Here is a 17,110-nt window from a genome sequence, read left to right as displayed (position 1 = left end):
TGCAGGGTGTGAGGGGAATCGATGTGCTTTGATTCCAGCTTGGTAGTTGTAGTCTGTGAAATTAAAAAGCATGTGTGTGAAGTATCCAAACAATGACACCTTCATTTCATTATGGCTGCTTTAGCAACACACCTTAAAGCTACTGTGTAGTGGGTCCCATTTAGAAGTGGCAACTTCATCTCGCTTGACTCATGGAGCTGCTGAATTTTATTACAACTTTTCGCCACCTATATGGCAGTTTAAGTCAAAGTCAAAGTCAGCTTTATTGTCAATTCCTTCACATGTTCCAGACATACAAAGAGATCGAAATTACGCTTCTCACTATCCCACGGTGAAGACAAGACATATTTGACCAATTTTAAGTCCACAGACAACATAACATTCAAGTAAACAAAAAGTAAGTAAATAAGGAATGAGAGGGCACATATAATAATTGAAAATAAGAGCAGCAAAATTTTTTGAAATTGTGCATAGACAGTCAATAAAATACTAGTGCAAATACTGTAAAATACTATAAAATACTGTTTGACCTAAGTAATAAAGAAAGTGGCATAGTGGTGCAAGTTATTGTAAGAGCAGCAGAAGTGTTGTGTTTTTTGGGACAACAACACCAAGTTGTAAAGTGTACAAGCAGTGCAAGTGTTCAAGTGTGCAGGTGGGAGTAGTGCAGGCGGCCATTGTGGGTCCAATGTCCAGGGTGTTATGTAGCCAGGGTGGAGGGGGGAGGAGGGAGAGAGTTCAGCATCCTTACAGCTTGGTGTATGAAGCCGTTGGTGAGTCTGGTAGTCGGAGCGCAGGGCTTCTGTACCTCTTCCCAGAGGGGCAGTAGATCAAACAGATTGTGAGCGGGTGACTTGCATCACTCACACCTTTGGTCGCCTTTGGGGGGTGAGGTGGGTGGTGTAAATGTCCTTCAGGGAGGGGAGGAAGCACCAATGATCCTTCCAGCTGTGTTCACTATGCTGCAGGGCTTTCCTGTTGTATTCAGTGCAGCTTTCCTTGGCACAGCGATACAGCTGGATAGGATGCTCTCAATGGTGCCCGGTAGAATGTGGTCATGATGGCTGGTGGAGCACTTGCTCGCCTGAGTTTTCGCGAGGAAGTACAGGCGCTGAGCTCTCTTAAGCCAGTGATGCAGTGTTGGTGGTCCAGGAGAGGTCTTCACTGATGTGCACCCCCAGGAATTTGGTGCTGCTCGCTCTTCCCACCACAGCACCGCCGATGGTCAGTGGCAGGTGTTGGGTGTGACCTCTCCCGAAGTCAACAACAATCTCTTTGGTCTTGCTGACGCTCAGCAGGAGGTTGTTGTCCCTGCACCACGTGGTCAGATGGTCGACCTCCAACCTGTATTGAGTCTCGTAAGCTTTGGTGATGAGACCCACCAGAGTTGTGTCGCCAGCAAATTTCACTATGTGATTGTTGCTGTAGGTTGCAGTGCAGTCATCGTCAGCAGGGTGAAGAGCAGCGGACTGAGCACGCAGCCTTGGGGCCCCCTGTGCTCAGTGTGATGCTGCTTGAGGTATTGTTGCCAACACGTACTACTTGGGGCCTCTGACAGAGGAAGTCCAGTAGCCAGTTGCAGAGGTAGGTACTGAGTCCCAGTTTGTCAAGTTTGCAGATGAGTTGTTGTGGTATTATGGTGTTGAATGCAGAACTGAAGTCTATAAACAGCAATCTCACATATGAGTCTCTTTTTCCAGGTGGGTGAGGGCTGGGTGGAGGGCAGAGCAGATTGCATCCTCTGTAGACCCGTTTGGCTCGGTATGCAAACTGGAAGGGTCCAGGGTGGGGGGAGAATGGCTTTGATATGTGACATGACAAGCCAAAGCACTTCATGATGATGGGTGTCAGTGCCACAGGGCGGTAGTCATTGAAGCAGGATGGAGCAGTTTTCTTGGCACAGGTATGATGGTGGCAGCTTTGAAACATGATGGGATCGATGGCTTGCTTCAGGGAAGTGTTAAAGATGTCTGTGAAGACATCCTTAAGCTCCCTGCGCAGTCCTTCAGCGCCGACCTGGGATGTTGTCTGGACCTGTTGCCTTTATGGGGTGTTGATAGCAGCAAGTGTCCTCTTCACGCTGTCGGCAGAGGCACACAGGGCTGCTCATGTAGAGGGGGGATGGGTCTTCTGTGGGCAGGTGCTGTTTTGTGCTTCAAAGCGAGCAAAGAAGCGGTTCAGGTTGTTGAGCAGAGGGATGTTGCTCTCACAGCTCTGTGGCGCGGGCTTGTAGTCCGTGAGGGCCTGAATGCCCTGCCATAGGCTTTGTGAGTTCCTGCTGTCTTTGAAGTGGGTGGTTATCTTGTGAGTGTATTCCTTTTTGCTTCCTTGATGCCACAGGGACAGGTTGGCTCTCGCTGTTTTCATGCCAGCTTCATCCCCAGCTCTGTAGGCTTTGTCTCTGGCCCTCAGCAGCCTGAGGACATCCCCTGTCAGCCATGGCTTCCAGTTAGCCCGAGTGATGATGTCTTTTGTGTGGGTCACATCATCGATCGAAGTCCGCTTGATACTGTAAGGCGTAAGCCATTGGTTTCTAGGGGTGGGCATATCGATCCAAATATCGATAGTATCGATACCAACATTGGTATTGATATCGGATCGATACCAGCGTGATGGGATCGATACTGTAATTTCTGTTCACTTCTAATCTAATCTAATTCTAATCTCTCAATTTGTTCAAAATGCATTGTTCCTGTTTCACCAAGGGCTAGCCTACAGTCATGCAAACACCATTTCTTTCACATATTGCATGCCCACTTTGCAATGTTTCGTTGCTGAAATATTTGTAAATTATTAACAGTGGAAATCCTAAAATCATTAGTGGTCATGGAAATTTATTCAAATTTAGCTTGTTTTATTCACGTCATAAATCATGACACACTGTTCTCCCCTACATAAAAGTATATAAACGGCTTTAGTTACAAATATCAGTATTGGTATCGGTATCGGCAATACTGGCCCTATATTTAATTGGTATCGGATCGAAACCAAATTTTACAGTATCACACACCACTATTGGTTTCCAAAGGAGATTTTATTTGTGTCGCCAGCATAGCCTATATATTGACAATTTATGTTGTAAATAGGCCTACCTTGTAAGCCTACCTGTAGCTTAGGGAAGCTAACAGCTTTCTATTAGGATCTAGTTTGTTAGTTACAGTTTTGTCATAACTCCCTGATGCATTTTTGCATGTAGAATAGCCAGAGCGTGTGGATATCTCAATATAAAATTAAACAATATCGGGTGCCTATGGACTAGGCTGGTGAACCCAGCCTGATCTGCCCGCTATTTATTTTTTGATTTCTTAAAAGATTGAGCTTGGTCTGGTGACCAAGCCAGACTAGCCATGGACCTCAGTTACACAATGCAAGGGAACATGAATCAGCCTATATTTGCACGAACAATAACAGACAACAGCTCTTCAACTTTGGCCCGTTAAAATGTGTATGAACAGTCTAGCGACAGCATTTCATCAAGGCCCATTTGGACATGTCGGTTATTTGCACCACTGGTTAGATGTAAAACAGCATTTCGTTTCAGACTACTGTTACTTAATTTGTGCATTAACAATAACGTTTCAGACTACTGTTACTTAATTTGTGCATTGACAATAAAGTATTACATGAACTAAAGATGACTAAAATCTTATGTAGAAGAAGAAACATTCACAAAAAATCCATCCATCCAAAAATGACCTTTGTTTTTGATAGCTGTTGAAAACGGCATGGACAGAGATGTTTTTGTTTATACATAAATAAATAAATAAATAACATTATGCTGATACCTTTTGCTTTTCCCAAATACATATAGCCTACAGGTGTAAGTGACCTTTCATCAATCCAGTTGCAATGGATGAACTGTGATGAACTGCCCTACTTGTGATTGTTTAGAGATTTTAAAGGTTTTGTAACAATGCTACATCTTCTTTGGCTATTCTACAATCTATTCACCTTTTCAGCGTGGGGAAGACGGCTACTTTCTGTGCAGCCGCACACACACACTCAGGCATGCCAAACAAGCATACACAAAAGTTTCAAGAGTGGGGGATGGAGTAAAATATGGAGACAAATTGTGTGATTTATTTTCGCGGAACGGATGTACAGGACTGAGCGGCGGTCATATTTTGTACCGCTATGCGGTACATCTAGTTATGCTTAGTTGACTCCCAAAATGGCACGAGAATCAAAGATCCTTGATTACTAGCTCCGCTTTAACCCTCTCTGCTAGAATTCTCGCGTGTGTAACATCAGCTAGGAATCCACCACAACGCAAACAGGCGGAGCCTATCTACTTTCTTTGACGCAGCTGTTCAGTCAGCGTTGCGCAGAGCAACAACATCGAACTCCTCCAGGAAGTGAATTGTCAGAAGTGTCTGTGGTTTCACCTAGAACTAATCTAGCTATATCCGGACAAACTGTTCCACCAAGTAGCCAGTCATTGATACAAATTCCGTTGAACATAATATAGAAAATCAATTTTCTTGGATTAAGGCTTCGCATTGTTGGAGATTTCCACCCTTTCTACCCTTCCGCTCCATTTCACGATACTGGCCAAATGGCGGGACTTTAACAGTAACTTTCTGTGCATTGACAAGTAAGTTATTTTACTAATGTAATTTTTAAAAGCACAAAACATCAAATAATGTAAAGAGCTATTATACCGCAAAAAATAAAGAAAAATCAAATCAAATCAAATCCATAACGTTAGCAGCCAAGATCACTAGCTAACATGTCGCTACAAGTTAACGTAACGTTATGCTACAATACGCCCTATTCCCAAATTAGAAACAACGTTGTTCCTAACTTGTGACTATTATACGGATTGTATGCTGTAAAGTAGTTCTACCTGGGGGGGTATTCATTCAACGTCGCTATTGGTTGACTGTGTAAAAACAGATGGTCTTAGAAGCGTCACAGATTTTGTTAAAACTTATCCATCCATCATGAATGGGATCCAAAACCAAGGCCTGTAGCCTAATGTTCACATCATCAGGGCTGCCAACTTTTCAAAAAACCTTCGAGTGAGATTTGGTGGGGCCAACCAAAATTCTGCTGCATACACAGGACATTTTTCTTTGGCTCATTCAGCATCATTACAGAAATGATAAAGATTTATAATTTTTTGTAATTATTACATATTTTGTGTTTATTTAGTCATTCCATATCAGAACCCCTGAAGTATAATCCAAATACAAGCATGAAACTTCAATGTGTTACCTTTCATTTGAGACCAAGATTATGCTTCTACACAAAAGGGTTCATAAGCATTTGATTGTCATTATGCATTTTGGATAACCAAAAGTCCTATGGGGAGTTTCCATAGGGCATTTTACAAAACGTATGAGCATACCTTGGCAAATAATGGTGTAAAGTAAGTAGTTTTAATTCTATATTGATCTACTTTTGCACACAGCTTCACAAGAACTGATGCTAGGGCTCAGTTGTGTTTCTAAGTCATCTTAAGTGACCTAGAGGGCTGAAGAGATGCTTGTTATCCGGCAGAATGAGAAAATAATATTCTAGCCTCTGTAACTCTGTGTCAGTACATCACACAGTTTTTATGATTGTTGTCCAAGAAACTACAGTGTCTAAGCTTTCCAAAGCGGTCAGCCATTTGATTATAGGCCAAAGTATGTAGGAGCAATGATCTCCTAAGTAGATGATGTACAATGTCAGGCAAAACCCTCAAAATGGGGCGTATGCATAATAATTTTTAAGAAAATGTTGTATATTTTAACGTTTAAATGGATCAATCTGGTGCACTTTAAAAAAAAAAAAAAAAATAATTCAGAGGTTAGACTTGCTTATTTTTATCTATGCATGGACATATTTGTGCTGTAGCCTAAACTGTTTTGCACTTCAGAATTATAACCATGCAGATACAGGTGAAATAGTTAGGGTGATACTGCAATAAGTTCACAACCACAAAACATGAGTTATTCAGCTAGTTAATCTAAGATTTAAGATATTGGTCATTGTAATGGCCATCTAGCCTATACGTGCACTTCCTTTTTCAGGACAGTCCGGGCTACCCATATCTGCGAATGTATGATGTGATAATGTTTGCATGGCTTATGTCCGGCTTTATAGCAAGAAATATTTGTGTCTCATTATTTGTTTTTCTTCATATTTTTGTTAATGTTACTAGGAAGCATGTCAATAGAAATATATATTCATATCTGTAAGTGGGATTGGCTGGAATCTGGCAATATAAGAACCATGATAGTGGGATGATCTATGGCTGAGCAATTTACAAAAAACATGCACTGACATAAATAGTTTACATTAGAATACATTATAATTTCGCCCCACTGAGACTATGTAGAAATGTGTTGCAAATTCAAAACCAGATTACTCAGGAACCACTTATTGCAGAGGCATGCTTTATATCCTCGTATTCGGTAAGGTTTGCTGTTTATTGTGATATTGGGTTGTTGAGTGAAGGGTTAGTGTGCAAAATGCAAATATGATTACATTTCATACACACAAGTTCAATATGTGGGGGTGTGGCGTGTGACTGTGTGAAACCAATCAAATGTGTGTGTCTCACAGCCAATGCGTGAGAGTTAGCAGCTCTGAATCATGTATTTGTATTTTTCCAGCCCTCGATAGTTTTACAGCCTGAAAACATATTATCTGGGAAGCAATGTGTGGACATTAATATCATGAGCAGTAACGTTATGAGGCTTTCATAGTCAGCTCAAACTTTGTAAGTTAGGATGGGGGGCAACACTATTTTCAGAATGAAGTAAGTTATGGCACTATATTCTCACTGATTTTCTGCAAGATTTATGCCCCATTAAATACAGTAGGCTATTTCATCAACAGGGCTACCAACTTTAAAAAAAAAAAAAAAAAATCTTGGAGTGAGATTAGGTGGGGCCAACTAAAATTTAGCTGGGTACTAGTGTTGTTTTTGACGGCCTGCTTTAATTTTAGTTTTAGTCTAATCTTTGTGTCAAGCTGTCATTTTAGTTTTAGTCACGAATACTCTTTTTAGTCTAGTCAAGTTTCAGTCGACTAAAGTCTGAGCATTTTAGTCTTAAGCCCTCCTTACACTGACAGACTTTGCAAAGATTTGGAAAAGATTTTTGAAAGACTACAGTCTCAGACCCTCTCACATCTAAAGACAAGTGATAGAGTTGTTGAGTCACATACTAGTCACAGACTTTGATTTTGCAACAACTAGGGATCATGCAGGGTCACTATTTACAAGACTGCTACTAGATTCCTTTAAATTATTTCCATCGTGCACTACATCAACAGGAACTCATATGATAGCCTACTCATATCAAAGTAAATTTTTTGTGTTTCTGCAGCATTGTTTCATGTGTGACATCCCTAACAGATATAGTGTTCTGTCATGTGGAATAACCGACTAATAATTTATAAGACATGAAATAACAAATAATCATATAGGCTACAGCTGTTGCCTACTTTGCCCCTTCCTGTTTGGTGTTGGAGAGAGGTCACTATTGTTTTTTATATTGTTCACGTCACTATTTGCATGAGCCATGACTAAAAAGACTTGTGATAATATCAAACATGTTTGATATTGTCGTAACGGTAAAACTAGAAAAAGACTGACTCCGACTGACTTAAAACCGCTAAGATTGGCACCTTACACTAAACAATCTAGTTGACGGGAGCGCGCCGCGATTCCAGTACAACTCCAATGATTTCTGTCCGACTTTGGAAATTCAATCGCTGACTGTGAAAACAGACCAAAATCGTACAATGTAAGGCCGCCATTAGTTTAATCAGAATTGACCGTTCGCAAAACCCTGCCCATCGAACGCAGATGAGCCAATGGCAGTCCAGTAAGCTCCGTGCAGGCAGACATGGCCCGTCAACTTCACTTTACGGCTCCATAGAAATGTATTGGGAGCCTTGATTTTTGTCCGGTTTTATGGGATTTTATAGTGATATGGACAGTCAAATGTAGGATTAACGCAACACCAATACACAGAAAAATGTCTTTCAATCTTGATTACGTTTTCTCTAATTATGTTAAATTAGATGAAATTCTCTCGTCCCAGATCAACACGATTAAGGGTTACTCCTTAGCAAACCATAACGAAACAGTGCTCCGCGACATCTGTAGATTAAGCCACACAGTCAACTCAATGTAAGTAAGATAAGGATGTTAATTGTTTTCAGCATTGCCAACATTGTGTGTAAAATTCTTGTCACTTGGAGGAGACTTGTATAACTAACGTTAGCATAGTTAGCTAACCGCTGCTAATAAGGCCATCCTTAAAAATATTTTTGTTTGCAGTAACAGCCAAAAAAAATTAAAAATGGGTCGGTAGGTAGGTCAAAATTTTTTTTTTCAAGATTCAAAGGACAATTTTGGTCATGGTGAATTGAATTTACACAAATGTGCATATCATTGCCTGACTGGGTCTTCAACCCGCATTCAGTGCACCAAAACCTTCTTCTGATGTCCAGCCTTTCTCAAACTTCTTTGACCTGAGGCCCGGTCATGGCAGACTTTGGGGTCATAATCTACATGTACCCAGAAAGAAGGCTACAAGCTCTTGGCCATTGAAATTTGACTTAGGCCTACAATAAATGCTATACAGTGTATTATACAGTCTCTGCTCTGTTTCTAAGGAAGTTCCAAAAACAACGCCGTCGTTCTATTAAGTTTCTAAATAAATAGCCTTCCAACAGGTTGTCAGCTTTGATACAGAGAAGAATGGGCCTGTGCAACATTTATTTTTTAAAATTAGACCATCAAAAAATTAAAATAAAGTTTCACTCCACGAAGTGACCAGCTATTTTGAGAAATGACCAAACCAATTTCTATACTCCGACACGGTCACCGTAGACTATGGGGGGAGAAGGGATGAGAAAGATTCTGTTCTTTTCATGCAGCACCAGTTTGTGTGAATGAAACGAAGCGTAGGCCATAGTGTGACATACCAATGACATGGCCCAGGGTTTTATTTAAGTGAGCCTTTGCATGTAAATTTATATTCACAATACTTGGGCCTATAAAAGAAATATTATTTTATTGCATTTGTATTGTTGTTTAGAGTAAAAAAAAAAACTATTAACTAGCAACCGCAAGTCGGTCGGACTAAAAGGGAAAAAATAAATTTTGGGTCGGTTCTAAATTGACAGGGTCAGTTAATGGCACACTTCAAACATTTATTCATAAAATAATAAAGTAAATGAATTTAGGTCTGTTTTTTGGCAGCACCACATTCCTTACATGACATGGCCCAGTGTCCTTGTAACATGCATGCAAGTCTATCTAGCACAGCTAATATTATTATCAGTTAATCACACTCAATGATTGTAAATGAATTTAGGTCTGTGGCTCTCTAAAAGAGCATCTTGTGATGTAACTTTTACACAGTCTTAACAGCTACCATTGAATTTCTAGACAACTCCGGTCTGAGTTTGACGGGCGTAGTAACAATAACTAGGGGGCGAAAACAAAAACTGATGACATTTAGTCTAGTTTTAGTCTAGTCTAGTAAACCTACAGTCTAAAGCCTATTTTATGCTTCTGCGTCGAATCGACAACGTACCTCCGGAGACCGCTCTGCGTCGCCGCGAACCCCTCTCCGACCCCTCTGCCGTAGCTCGACGTGCTCCAAAAAATTGTAACTTTGCTTCGAGGCGACGCAGACCGTAAGGACTGTGATTGGTCAACTCGTCCTGTGTGTTGATAGTCTGTGTTTCAAGCAGCCTACTGTGGGGATTAGCAACATTCTAGTTCACCGACATAAGCTTTGCAAATAAACTCAGACATGGGTCATTCCGTGTGAAATCACCCAATTTCAGCACAATTTGGCAGGTGACCCTCTCCGAAAAAATCTGAAAAAAATCACAGGTGATTGTAGACCAAATCCATGCATAGATCTAAAATAGTATCTGTATAACTAATCGTTGCAAAACTACAGCCCTTTGAAACTTCAAGTCATTTTAAGCATTGTGGTGAACAATCTTTTTTGTTCAACTTCCAACATTATTGGCTCTTTTGGTATTTCACACACATTAGTGAAACTATGTGAATAGAAGTACATTTTCCTGTTGAATTAAAAAATATGTATACAAATTCATCAGATTTTTTTTCCTACTCATATATGTATTATAAGGTCCTTTATCAAGTAAATTATACACTCATAAGACTGACTATCTGGTTATCATACATGCAGCAAGAGGATTTAGCATAATTACCATCTTTGTAATGAGTTTTCTACACCAGCTTTCTACACTGCCTATGTGAGTACTTTAATAATTTCTAGCCAGCTGGTTAGGCAAAGTCTATATCCATCGTCATATGCATGGGATGCAGTCCTCTGTGATACACAGACAAAGATCAAGATGGAGATCAGTGCTTTGTCTTCATGTGATCTGGGAGTTGGAAAATTAATGTCATTAAGGAACATATTCAAGAAACAAGAAACAATTCAGTTCATCAAGGTATTTCACTTGATGAAGATGACCATGTGTGTTTCCATAACAATTATTCATAACAAGGTTTGAGGACTCGTGGATCCAAGAGGCATTTGTAAAAAGATGATAACTCGTTAGTATCGATTTTTCTGCATCTGACAATGCACTGAATTTTAGAAACCCCTTTTTACTTAAATATGTTCCTTTATTACATTTATTTTCTAACTTCTTTCCTAGATCACATGGAGACAAAGCACTGATCTCCATCTTGATGCTCTTTGTCTGTGTATCACAGAGGACGGACTGCATCCCATGCATATGACGATGGATATAGACTTTGCCTAACCAGCTGGCTAGTAATTATTAAAGTGCTCACATAGGCACTGATAGGTTGAAGCTGGTGTAGAAAACTTGTTACAAAGATGGTAATTATGCTAAATCCTCTTGCTGCATGTATGATGACCAGTCAGTCTTATGTGTGTATAATTTACTTGATCAGTTTATTTTCTCTAGATAAGATTTATGTATGAGTAGTATGTTGTTAATGTTGCAATAATTATTTAGAGAAATTCAACTATGAACCATAAACTGTGTGTTTAGATTGGATATGTGCTGCAAACAAGTGACTCTTTTACTCTTCCATTGACTTCCATTGTATTAAAAGAGCACAACATGTGGTGCAAAGTGGTACTGCAGATAAAGTACAAATTCAGTGGATTTTTTAAAAATCTTATCTCAATAAAGAAACTCAGCAACAAGCCCAAATTTTGGGCTGATCCTCACATACAGAATGATATGGTAAAATGTAAAAAAATATCCTGTTAACTGTCCACGTGGTGAAATGAGAAGATGAAAACGGGCTTTTTGAAAATTAAGCCCAATTTAATAAAAATGCTCTGACAATATGATAATGATGATAACCAAAGTTAATGCATGGACATGACCTTATAATCCATATATGAGTGGGAAAATAATCTGATGAATTTGTGTCACATACTTTTTGAATGAGAAGCCCTCAAAGGTGATAATGTTTTTTCACATAATGAATTTATAGCCATTTTCAGAGTTTTGCAGAGGGTGAATTACACAAGATACACCTGATTTGATTGGATTTTTTAATTCAACAGGAAAATGTACTTCTATTCACATAGTTTCACTAATGTGTGTGAAATACCAAAAGAGCCAATAATGTTGGAAGTTGAACAAAAAGGATTGTTCACCACGATGCTTAAAATTACTTGAAACTTCAAAGGGCTGCAGTTTTGGAACCATTAGTGATACAGATATACTATTTAAGATGTATGCATAGGTTTGGTCTACAAACACCTGTGATTTTTTTCAGATTTTATGGGAGAGGGTGACCTGCCAGCCACTGGGTGATTTGACACGGAATGACCCACATATGTTGGTTACAATGACGGGGTTTTCCAAACAAGTGTTTATATGTCAGTAATATTTTGAAATTAGCACTTCGCCAGCAAGCAGTACTTTGTGGGCAGTTGTGCTAAAGTTCACCGGCTAACATAACTTAAACTAGCTGGCAGACACCTCGCAAATAACCTCAGACTTATTTGCTGGTTTACTGTGTCTATTTCTCGATACTTACAAAATCTAAGCAAGAAAAGGCCAAACAAATAAGATTAATATTTTAGCACAACACGACAGTCTATGGGGTTTGCCATTCTGAGTAGGCTACCGTTTCGGTCATACGGTCTTGTTTCGGTGAGCGTCGCAGACACAGCCGACACCGAGTGTTATGGCGATGAAATGCACCGCGATGCAAAGCAACCCGACACAGAACCATAAAATGGTCATGACGCCGTAGGAGTGCCGGCGTAGCTACACCGTGGAGTTGACGCAGAAGCATGTTGAGCCCTTAAGGATAGGCCCAGAAATCTATGGTATTGTTGTTGCACATTTGACACTAAAACAGTGAGTGAAAACATGCACATCAGTGGACTGCTTTACTAATGCAAAATTGCAAACTATTACAATGATTTCATTGCATTACTCAATGGTTACACAATGCTTGCATGAGAAATACTTCCCAAAACAACAGTAAATATAGCTGCAAGCAGCAATGAAGGGCCAAGCTGTTGAGCAAAGGTTGTCATGGCAACACAATGTTGTTACATTATACACAGATAACAGTTTCTATCCACAAGCCATCAGAATGCTGATCTTTCATACTGTTCCTCATACCTAATCTCATCAACCTCACACTTCATCAGGGTTGTTCTTTTTTCTCTCCCTTTTTTGCATTTGCCACTTGCACACACCCTATTACCTCCCTCCCCCACACACACAGACCCCCTCCACCGTCACACATATAAACCCCCTCCCCCACACACCCCATTAACCCCCCCACCCGTCACACATACCCCAACCCCCCTGCCCACACACACCATACCCTCCCACCACACACAAACCCCCTCCCCCACACACCCCATTACCCCTAACCCACACACACCATTAACCCCCTACCCACCCCCATCACACATTCCCCAGCCCCCCCACACACACACAGATAAACCTCCTCCCCCCACACCCGATTACCCTACCACCACACACACACACACACATACCCCCCTCCCCCCATACACTTACATAGTTCTGTATTGATATGTGAAAGCCTTGCTGATATATGAGCTCATTTCCTTAACTCTAGCGCCCTCATAGTGGTCACAAGTGAATTTTTCGTGCATCCTCAGGATTTGGTCACAAGTCCTCATACCAAATTTGGTTTCGATTGGTGAAAGTGTTGCTAATTATGGCACCCCTAGTGGTCAAACGTCACCAAATGTATTGTTCGTCCTCAGGTTGTGGTCACGAGTCCACGTACTAAGTTTGGTGTCGATATGAGAAAGTGTTTCTAATTATAGTGCCCCTAGTGGTCAAAGGTCAATAAATGTAATGTGCGTCCTCAGGATGTGATCCTGAGTCCATGAACCAAGTTTTGTTTTGATACGTGTCAGGAATTTTGCAAACACAGAAATATGACAGCCTTGAGTGGCCATGAGACGCGAGGGAACATCTGGGATGTGTTCTCTATTTGAGGAACGTTCTAATCAATTGCGGACGTGAACAGACAGCTACAGACACAGAGCGCATAGTAGGCCAACTTTCACTTTCTAGAGTGCGCATTCATTACGCGAAAGATGCTTTATAGCTTAACAGCGATCAAATATTAGCAATTTATCATGGCCCCCCCAATTGTGTATTAATCCCCGCTATGTGAGGCACCCCCCATTTTGAAAGATGAATTTTAAGCCCTGAGGAGTATGTTTATTTTTGTTTTTGTTTTACAGAACAAGACAGGAAAATGCATTACTACCGCTATGAGAGTGCTGAAGTCAGCTGCTGTTACAAATACCTTATGTTCAGCTATAATATTGTATTTTGGGTAAGTATGTTGATCTATGACCTTGATACTGGAGTTTATCACACAGTACCACCCTATGACCCTAGACCCTGGTAATGTCATTATCAAGACATTAATATATTATCTTAAATTTCATATCTATCTCGATAAAGATGGTTAAATAAAACTTGCCAAGCCAGCCAGGAGTGTGGTTTGTGACCAGAAACACACCCAGAAACTCACTTTCACTTTACATATTCTAAACACACACATTGCTACAAAATGGAGCTTATTGATAAGTTAAGTGGTAAGATTCTACATAGCTTTTATTGTCAGTAGGGGCAGAGAAAGATGAAGAAATTCTAAACTACTTGGAAAAATATGGTTAAATAAATAAACTGTAGCGTAGATCAGTGGTTCTTAAACTGGTGGTCGCCAAACATTTTGGAGGGGTCACAAAATGATTTTTCTAAAGGTTTTTATTGAAAGGCTGCCATTGACATAATGCCTTTGGTGTAGACATAGCCATTTTCTGCCTCTGCTTCCAATACCCATCTCGCAACATTTCGAAACCAAATTCCGCCGGTTAGAGAGAACGGGCATCGCGAGACTTGGCTCATGTTTTTTGGGGGGTCGCCATACAAAAAGTTTAATAACCACTGGGGTAACACTTTATTTTAATGTGTCGCTGTTACAGTGTACCTAATTAGGTACAGTGGTACAACCTGTGTAGAAACATGTACTACCAGGTACTATCATTGTACTTGCATAATGTATTTGTGGGTACCTACATAATAGTTGTTACATTGTAATACTGAGTGCTTTTACAAAACTTTGCCAATTTGCCTAAATTTTCATCAGAGGCAAAGAGCTGACCTGAGACTTGCTGGATGGGGTAAATCGGGTCATGATAGATTTGATATACAAAGCATGCTTAGCTCCAGTCAAGGCCTCATTGTCTTCAGTGTACATGTAACAGCTGTGCTGCTACAACCTTGTTACTCTTTGATACAGTGGAATAAACTGGAACAGGTCTTGTCTTGGAACAGGTCTACTAATTCACATGTACTGTGTGGTGTAACAGCAGACACGTTTCAACACATCAATTACAGGATGCATAACATCATTGACAGGATGTATATATGTAGATGTAAGTACTTAACTTGGTACACTTTATTTTAATGGGTTTATTCCACTGTATCAAAAGAGTAATAAATGTGTACCAACACAGTTGATACATGTACTACGGTATGTAGGGTAATGGCAGACATGTTCCAAGACACCAATGACACAACATACATGTAATATGTAATTGTAAGTACTTAACTGGTACACTTCATTTTAATGGGTTTATGCCACTGTATCAAAGAGCAATAAGTGTGTACCAACACAGTTGATGTATGTACTATGTAGTGAATTAGTAGACCTGTTCCAAGACATCGAAGACATAACATACAGTACATGTCATATGTACATGTAAGTACTTAACTGGTACACTTAATAGGTTTATTCCACTGTATCAAAGAGTAACAAGGTTGTAGCAGCACAGCTGTTACATGTACTGAAGACAATGAGGCCTTGACTGGAGCTAAGAATGCTTTGTATATCAAATCTATCATGACCAGATTTACCCCATCCAGCAAGTCTCAGGTCAGCTCTTTGCCTCTGATGAAAATTTAGGCAAATTGGCAAAGTTTTGTAAAAGCACTCAGTATTACAATGTAACAACTATACCCACAGGTATAGGTACCCACAAATACATAATGCAAGTACAATGATAGTACCTGGTAGTACATGTTGTTACACAGGTTGTACCACTGTACCTAATTAAGTAGGTACACTGTAACAGCGACACATTAAAATAAAGTGTTACCAAGCCTTATAATAAAGTGTAAGCACAGCTCTGCTTTCAAGCCATTCGAGAGTGTTCTGCCCTATAGTCATCTATTAGATAATACTGATATCACATACCATATGCAAGCCCTAGTAGCTGTATACCCTCATAAGCTAAGTAATTATGACTACTTTTACATGCACACCATATTCCTGTTTTAATCAGAATAATGTGCACCTTGTAATGGCCAATAACATAATATCGGTAATAACGTAATCATTTTAATGTTAAAGAGCCAATAATGTAATTCAATTTCTGAACCAATAACGTAATAACTTTTTGCCAATAATGTAATAAGTTATTACATTATTGGCTGGTTATTACATTATCAGCTGGGTTAAAAAAAAACACTGCAATAATTACAATAATGTAATAACATTTGCCAATAATGTAATAATCACCTTATATAATCACCCCCGGAGTCACACAAACTTAGTCAGGGCTAATAAACCACTGTAGTTGTTAGTTAAGACTGGTCCTAAGTCCTGTTGGTGCAACCCGCTCCTGAATTGCACTACAGGCCCTATTATGATGTCACAAAGACTCACGTTAAGATGCATTACTTTGAATTTGCACAAGGAAGTTATGATGAAGGATTATGATAAATTGACTCGCATAAGAAAATTATACCCCATTATAATTTTACACACAATAACTTTCATGTCACACTAAATAACCATTTTAGTCACTTACACAACAATTTAGTGAATAAATATAAATTCCAATACATTAGATTTCAAAATCTAAAAGACCATACATACTTTTGGGAATGGGAGTCAATAAAACAGCACTCAATAATTTCCATGCCTAATATCTAAAAACAAAACGTTTTTTTCCAGCCTAAAACGTCAACCAACCTCCACCACCAACAGACACTCCATGCCACGCTCGACCGAAAATACAGAAAAGCTACTTTACCTCTGTTTCTTTTTAGAGAGAAAGTATCTTTATTATCTGCTTTGTCCCATTTCTATGTCAAACATGTGTGATATTCACGTATTATATAGCCTAGATAGATAGATAGATAGATAGATACTTTATTGATCCCCCTGTTCACATTGGGGAAATTGTGTGTACTTCTGGTCATCTGGTCATTACAATGTATCATTTTTATCCTTGAACTGAAATGCTATTTTGCATCATCACTTTTATCATTTAACCTCATTACATCTGTATGTGTCTTCCTAACCAGCTGGCAGGGGCTCTCTTCATTTGTGCTGGATTTTGGGCCTGGAGTGAAAAGGTGAGATATTATGTCCAAACAAATACATGTTACTCAAGGTGCTTATCGTAGAATAATGGTAGGCAGGGAAACAGGGGAAACCCCATACAAAAAAGAAATATAATCACTAAAACTAAAAGCAGTTGCGTTTAAAATAATAAATCAAATACTATAAGGATACAAATGTGTAAAGGTGATTTTTAAAAATATTAGAGACACT

The 17,110-nt window shown here is 39.6% G+C and overlaps 2 protein-coding genes across 4 annotated transcripts in view; one reads left to right on the top strand and one right to left on the bottom strand.

The window, feature by feature from the left end:
- The window catches only part of tmem254 (transmembrane protein 254), a 32,648-nt gene extending 22,983 nt beyond the window's left edge, over positions 1-9,665 (bottom strand). For both annotated transcript variants that reach the window (XM_048270382.1, XM_048270384.1), the window contains exon 1: positions 9,543-9,665. The gene's annotated coding sequence lies outside the window, so the exon portion shown is untranslated. The remainder of the gene's footprint in view (positions 1-9,542) is intronic.
- The window catches only part of tspan14 (tetraspanin 14), a 36,311-nt gene continuing 23,534 nt past the window's right edge, over positions 4,334-17,110 (top strand). For both annotated transcript variants that reach the window (XM_048270381.1, XM_048270380.1), the window contains exons 1-3: positions 4,334-4,594; positions 13,722-13,816; positions 16,861-16,911. In XM_048270381.1, the coding sequence (XP_048126338.1) occupies positions 13,736-13,816; positions 16,861-16,911 (132 nt within the window). In that variant the 5' untranslated portion in view covers positions 4,334-4,594; positions 13,722-13,735. The remainder of the gene's footprint in view (positions 4,595-13,721; positions 13,817-16,860; positions 16,912-17,110) is intronic.

Source organism: Alosa alosa, chromosome 18 (assembly GCF_017589495.1).
Source record: "Alosa alosa isolate M-15738 ecotype Scorff River chromosome 18, AALO_Geno_1.1, whole genome shotgun sequence".
NCBI classification, from domain to species: domain Eukaryota; kingdom Metazoa; phylum Chordata; class Actinopteri; order Clupeiformes; family Clupeidae; genus Alosa; species Alosa alosa.
Note: the sequence above shows the minus strand (reverse complement) of the source record. Positions and strands in the feature narration are given on the sequence as shown.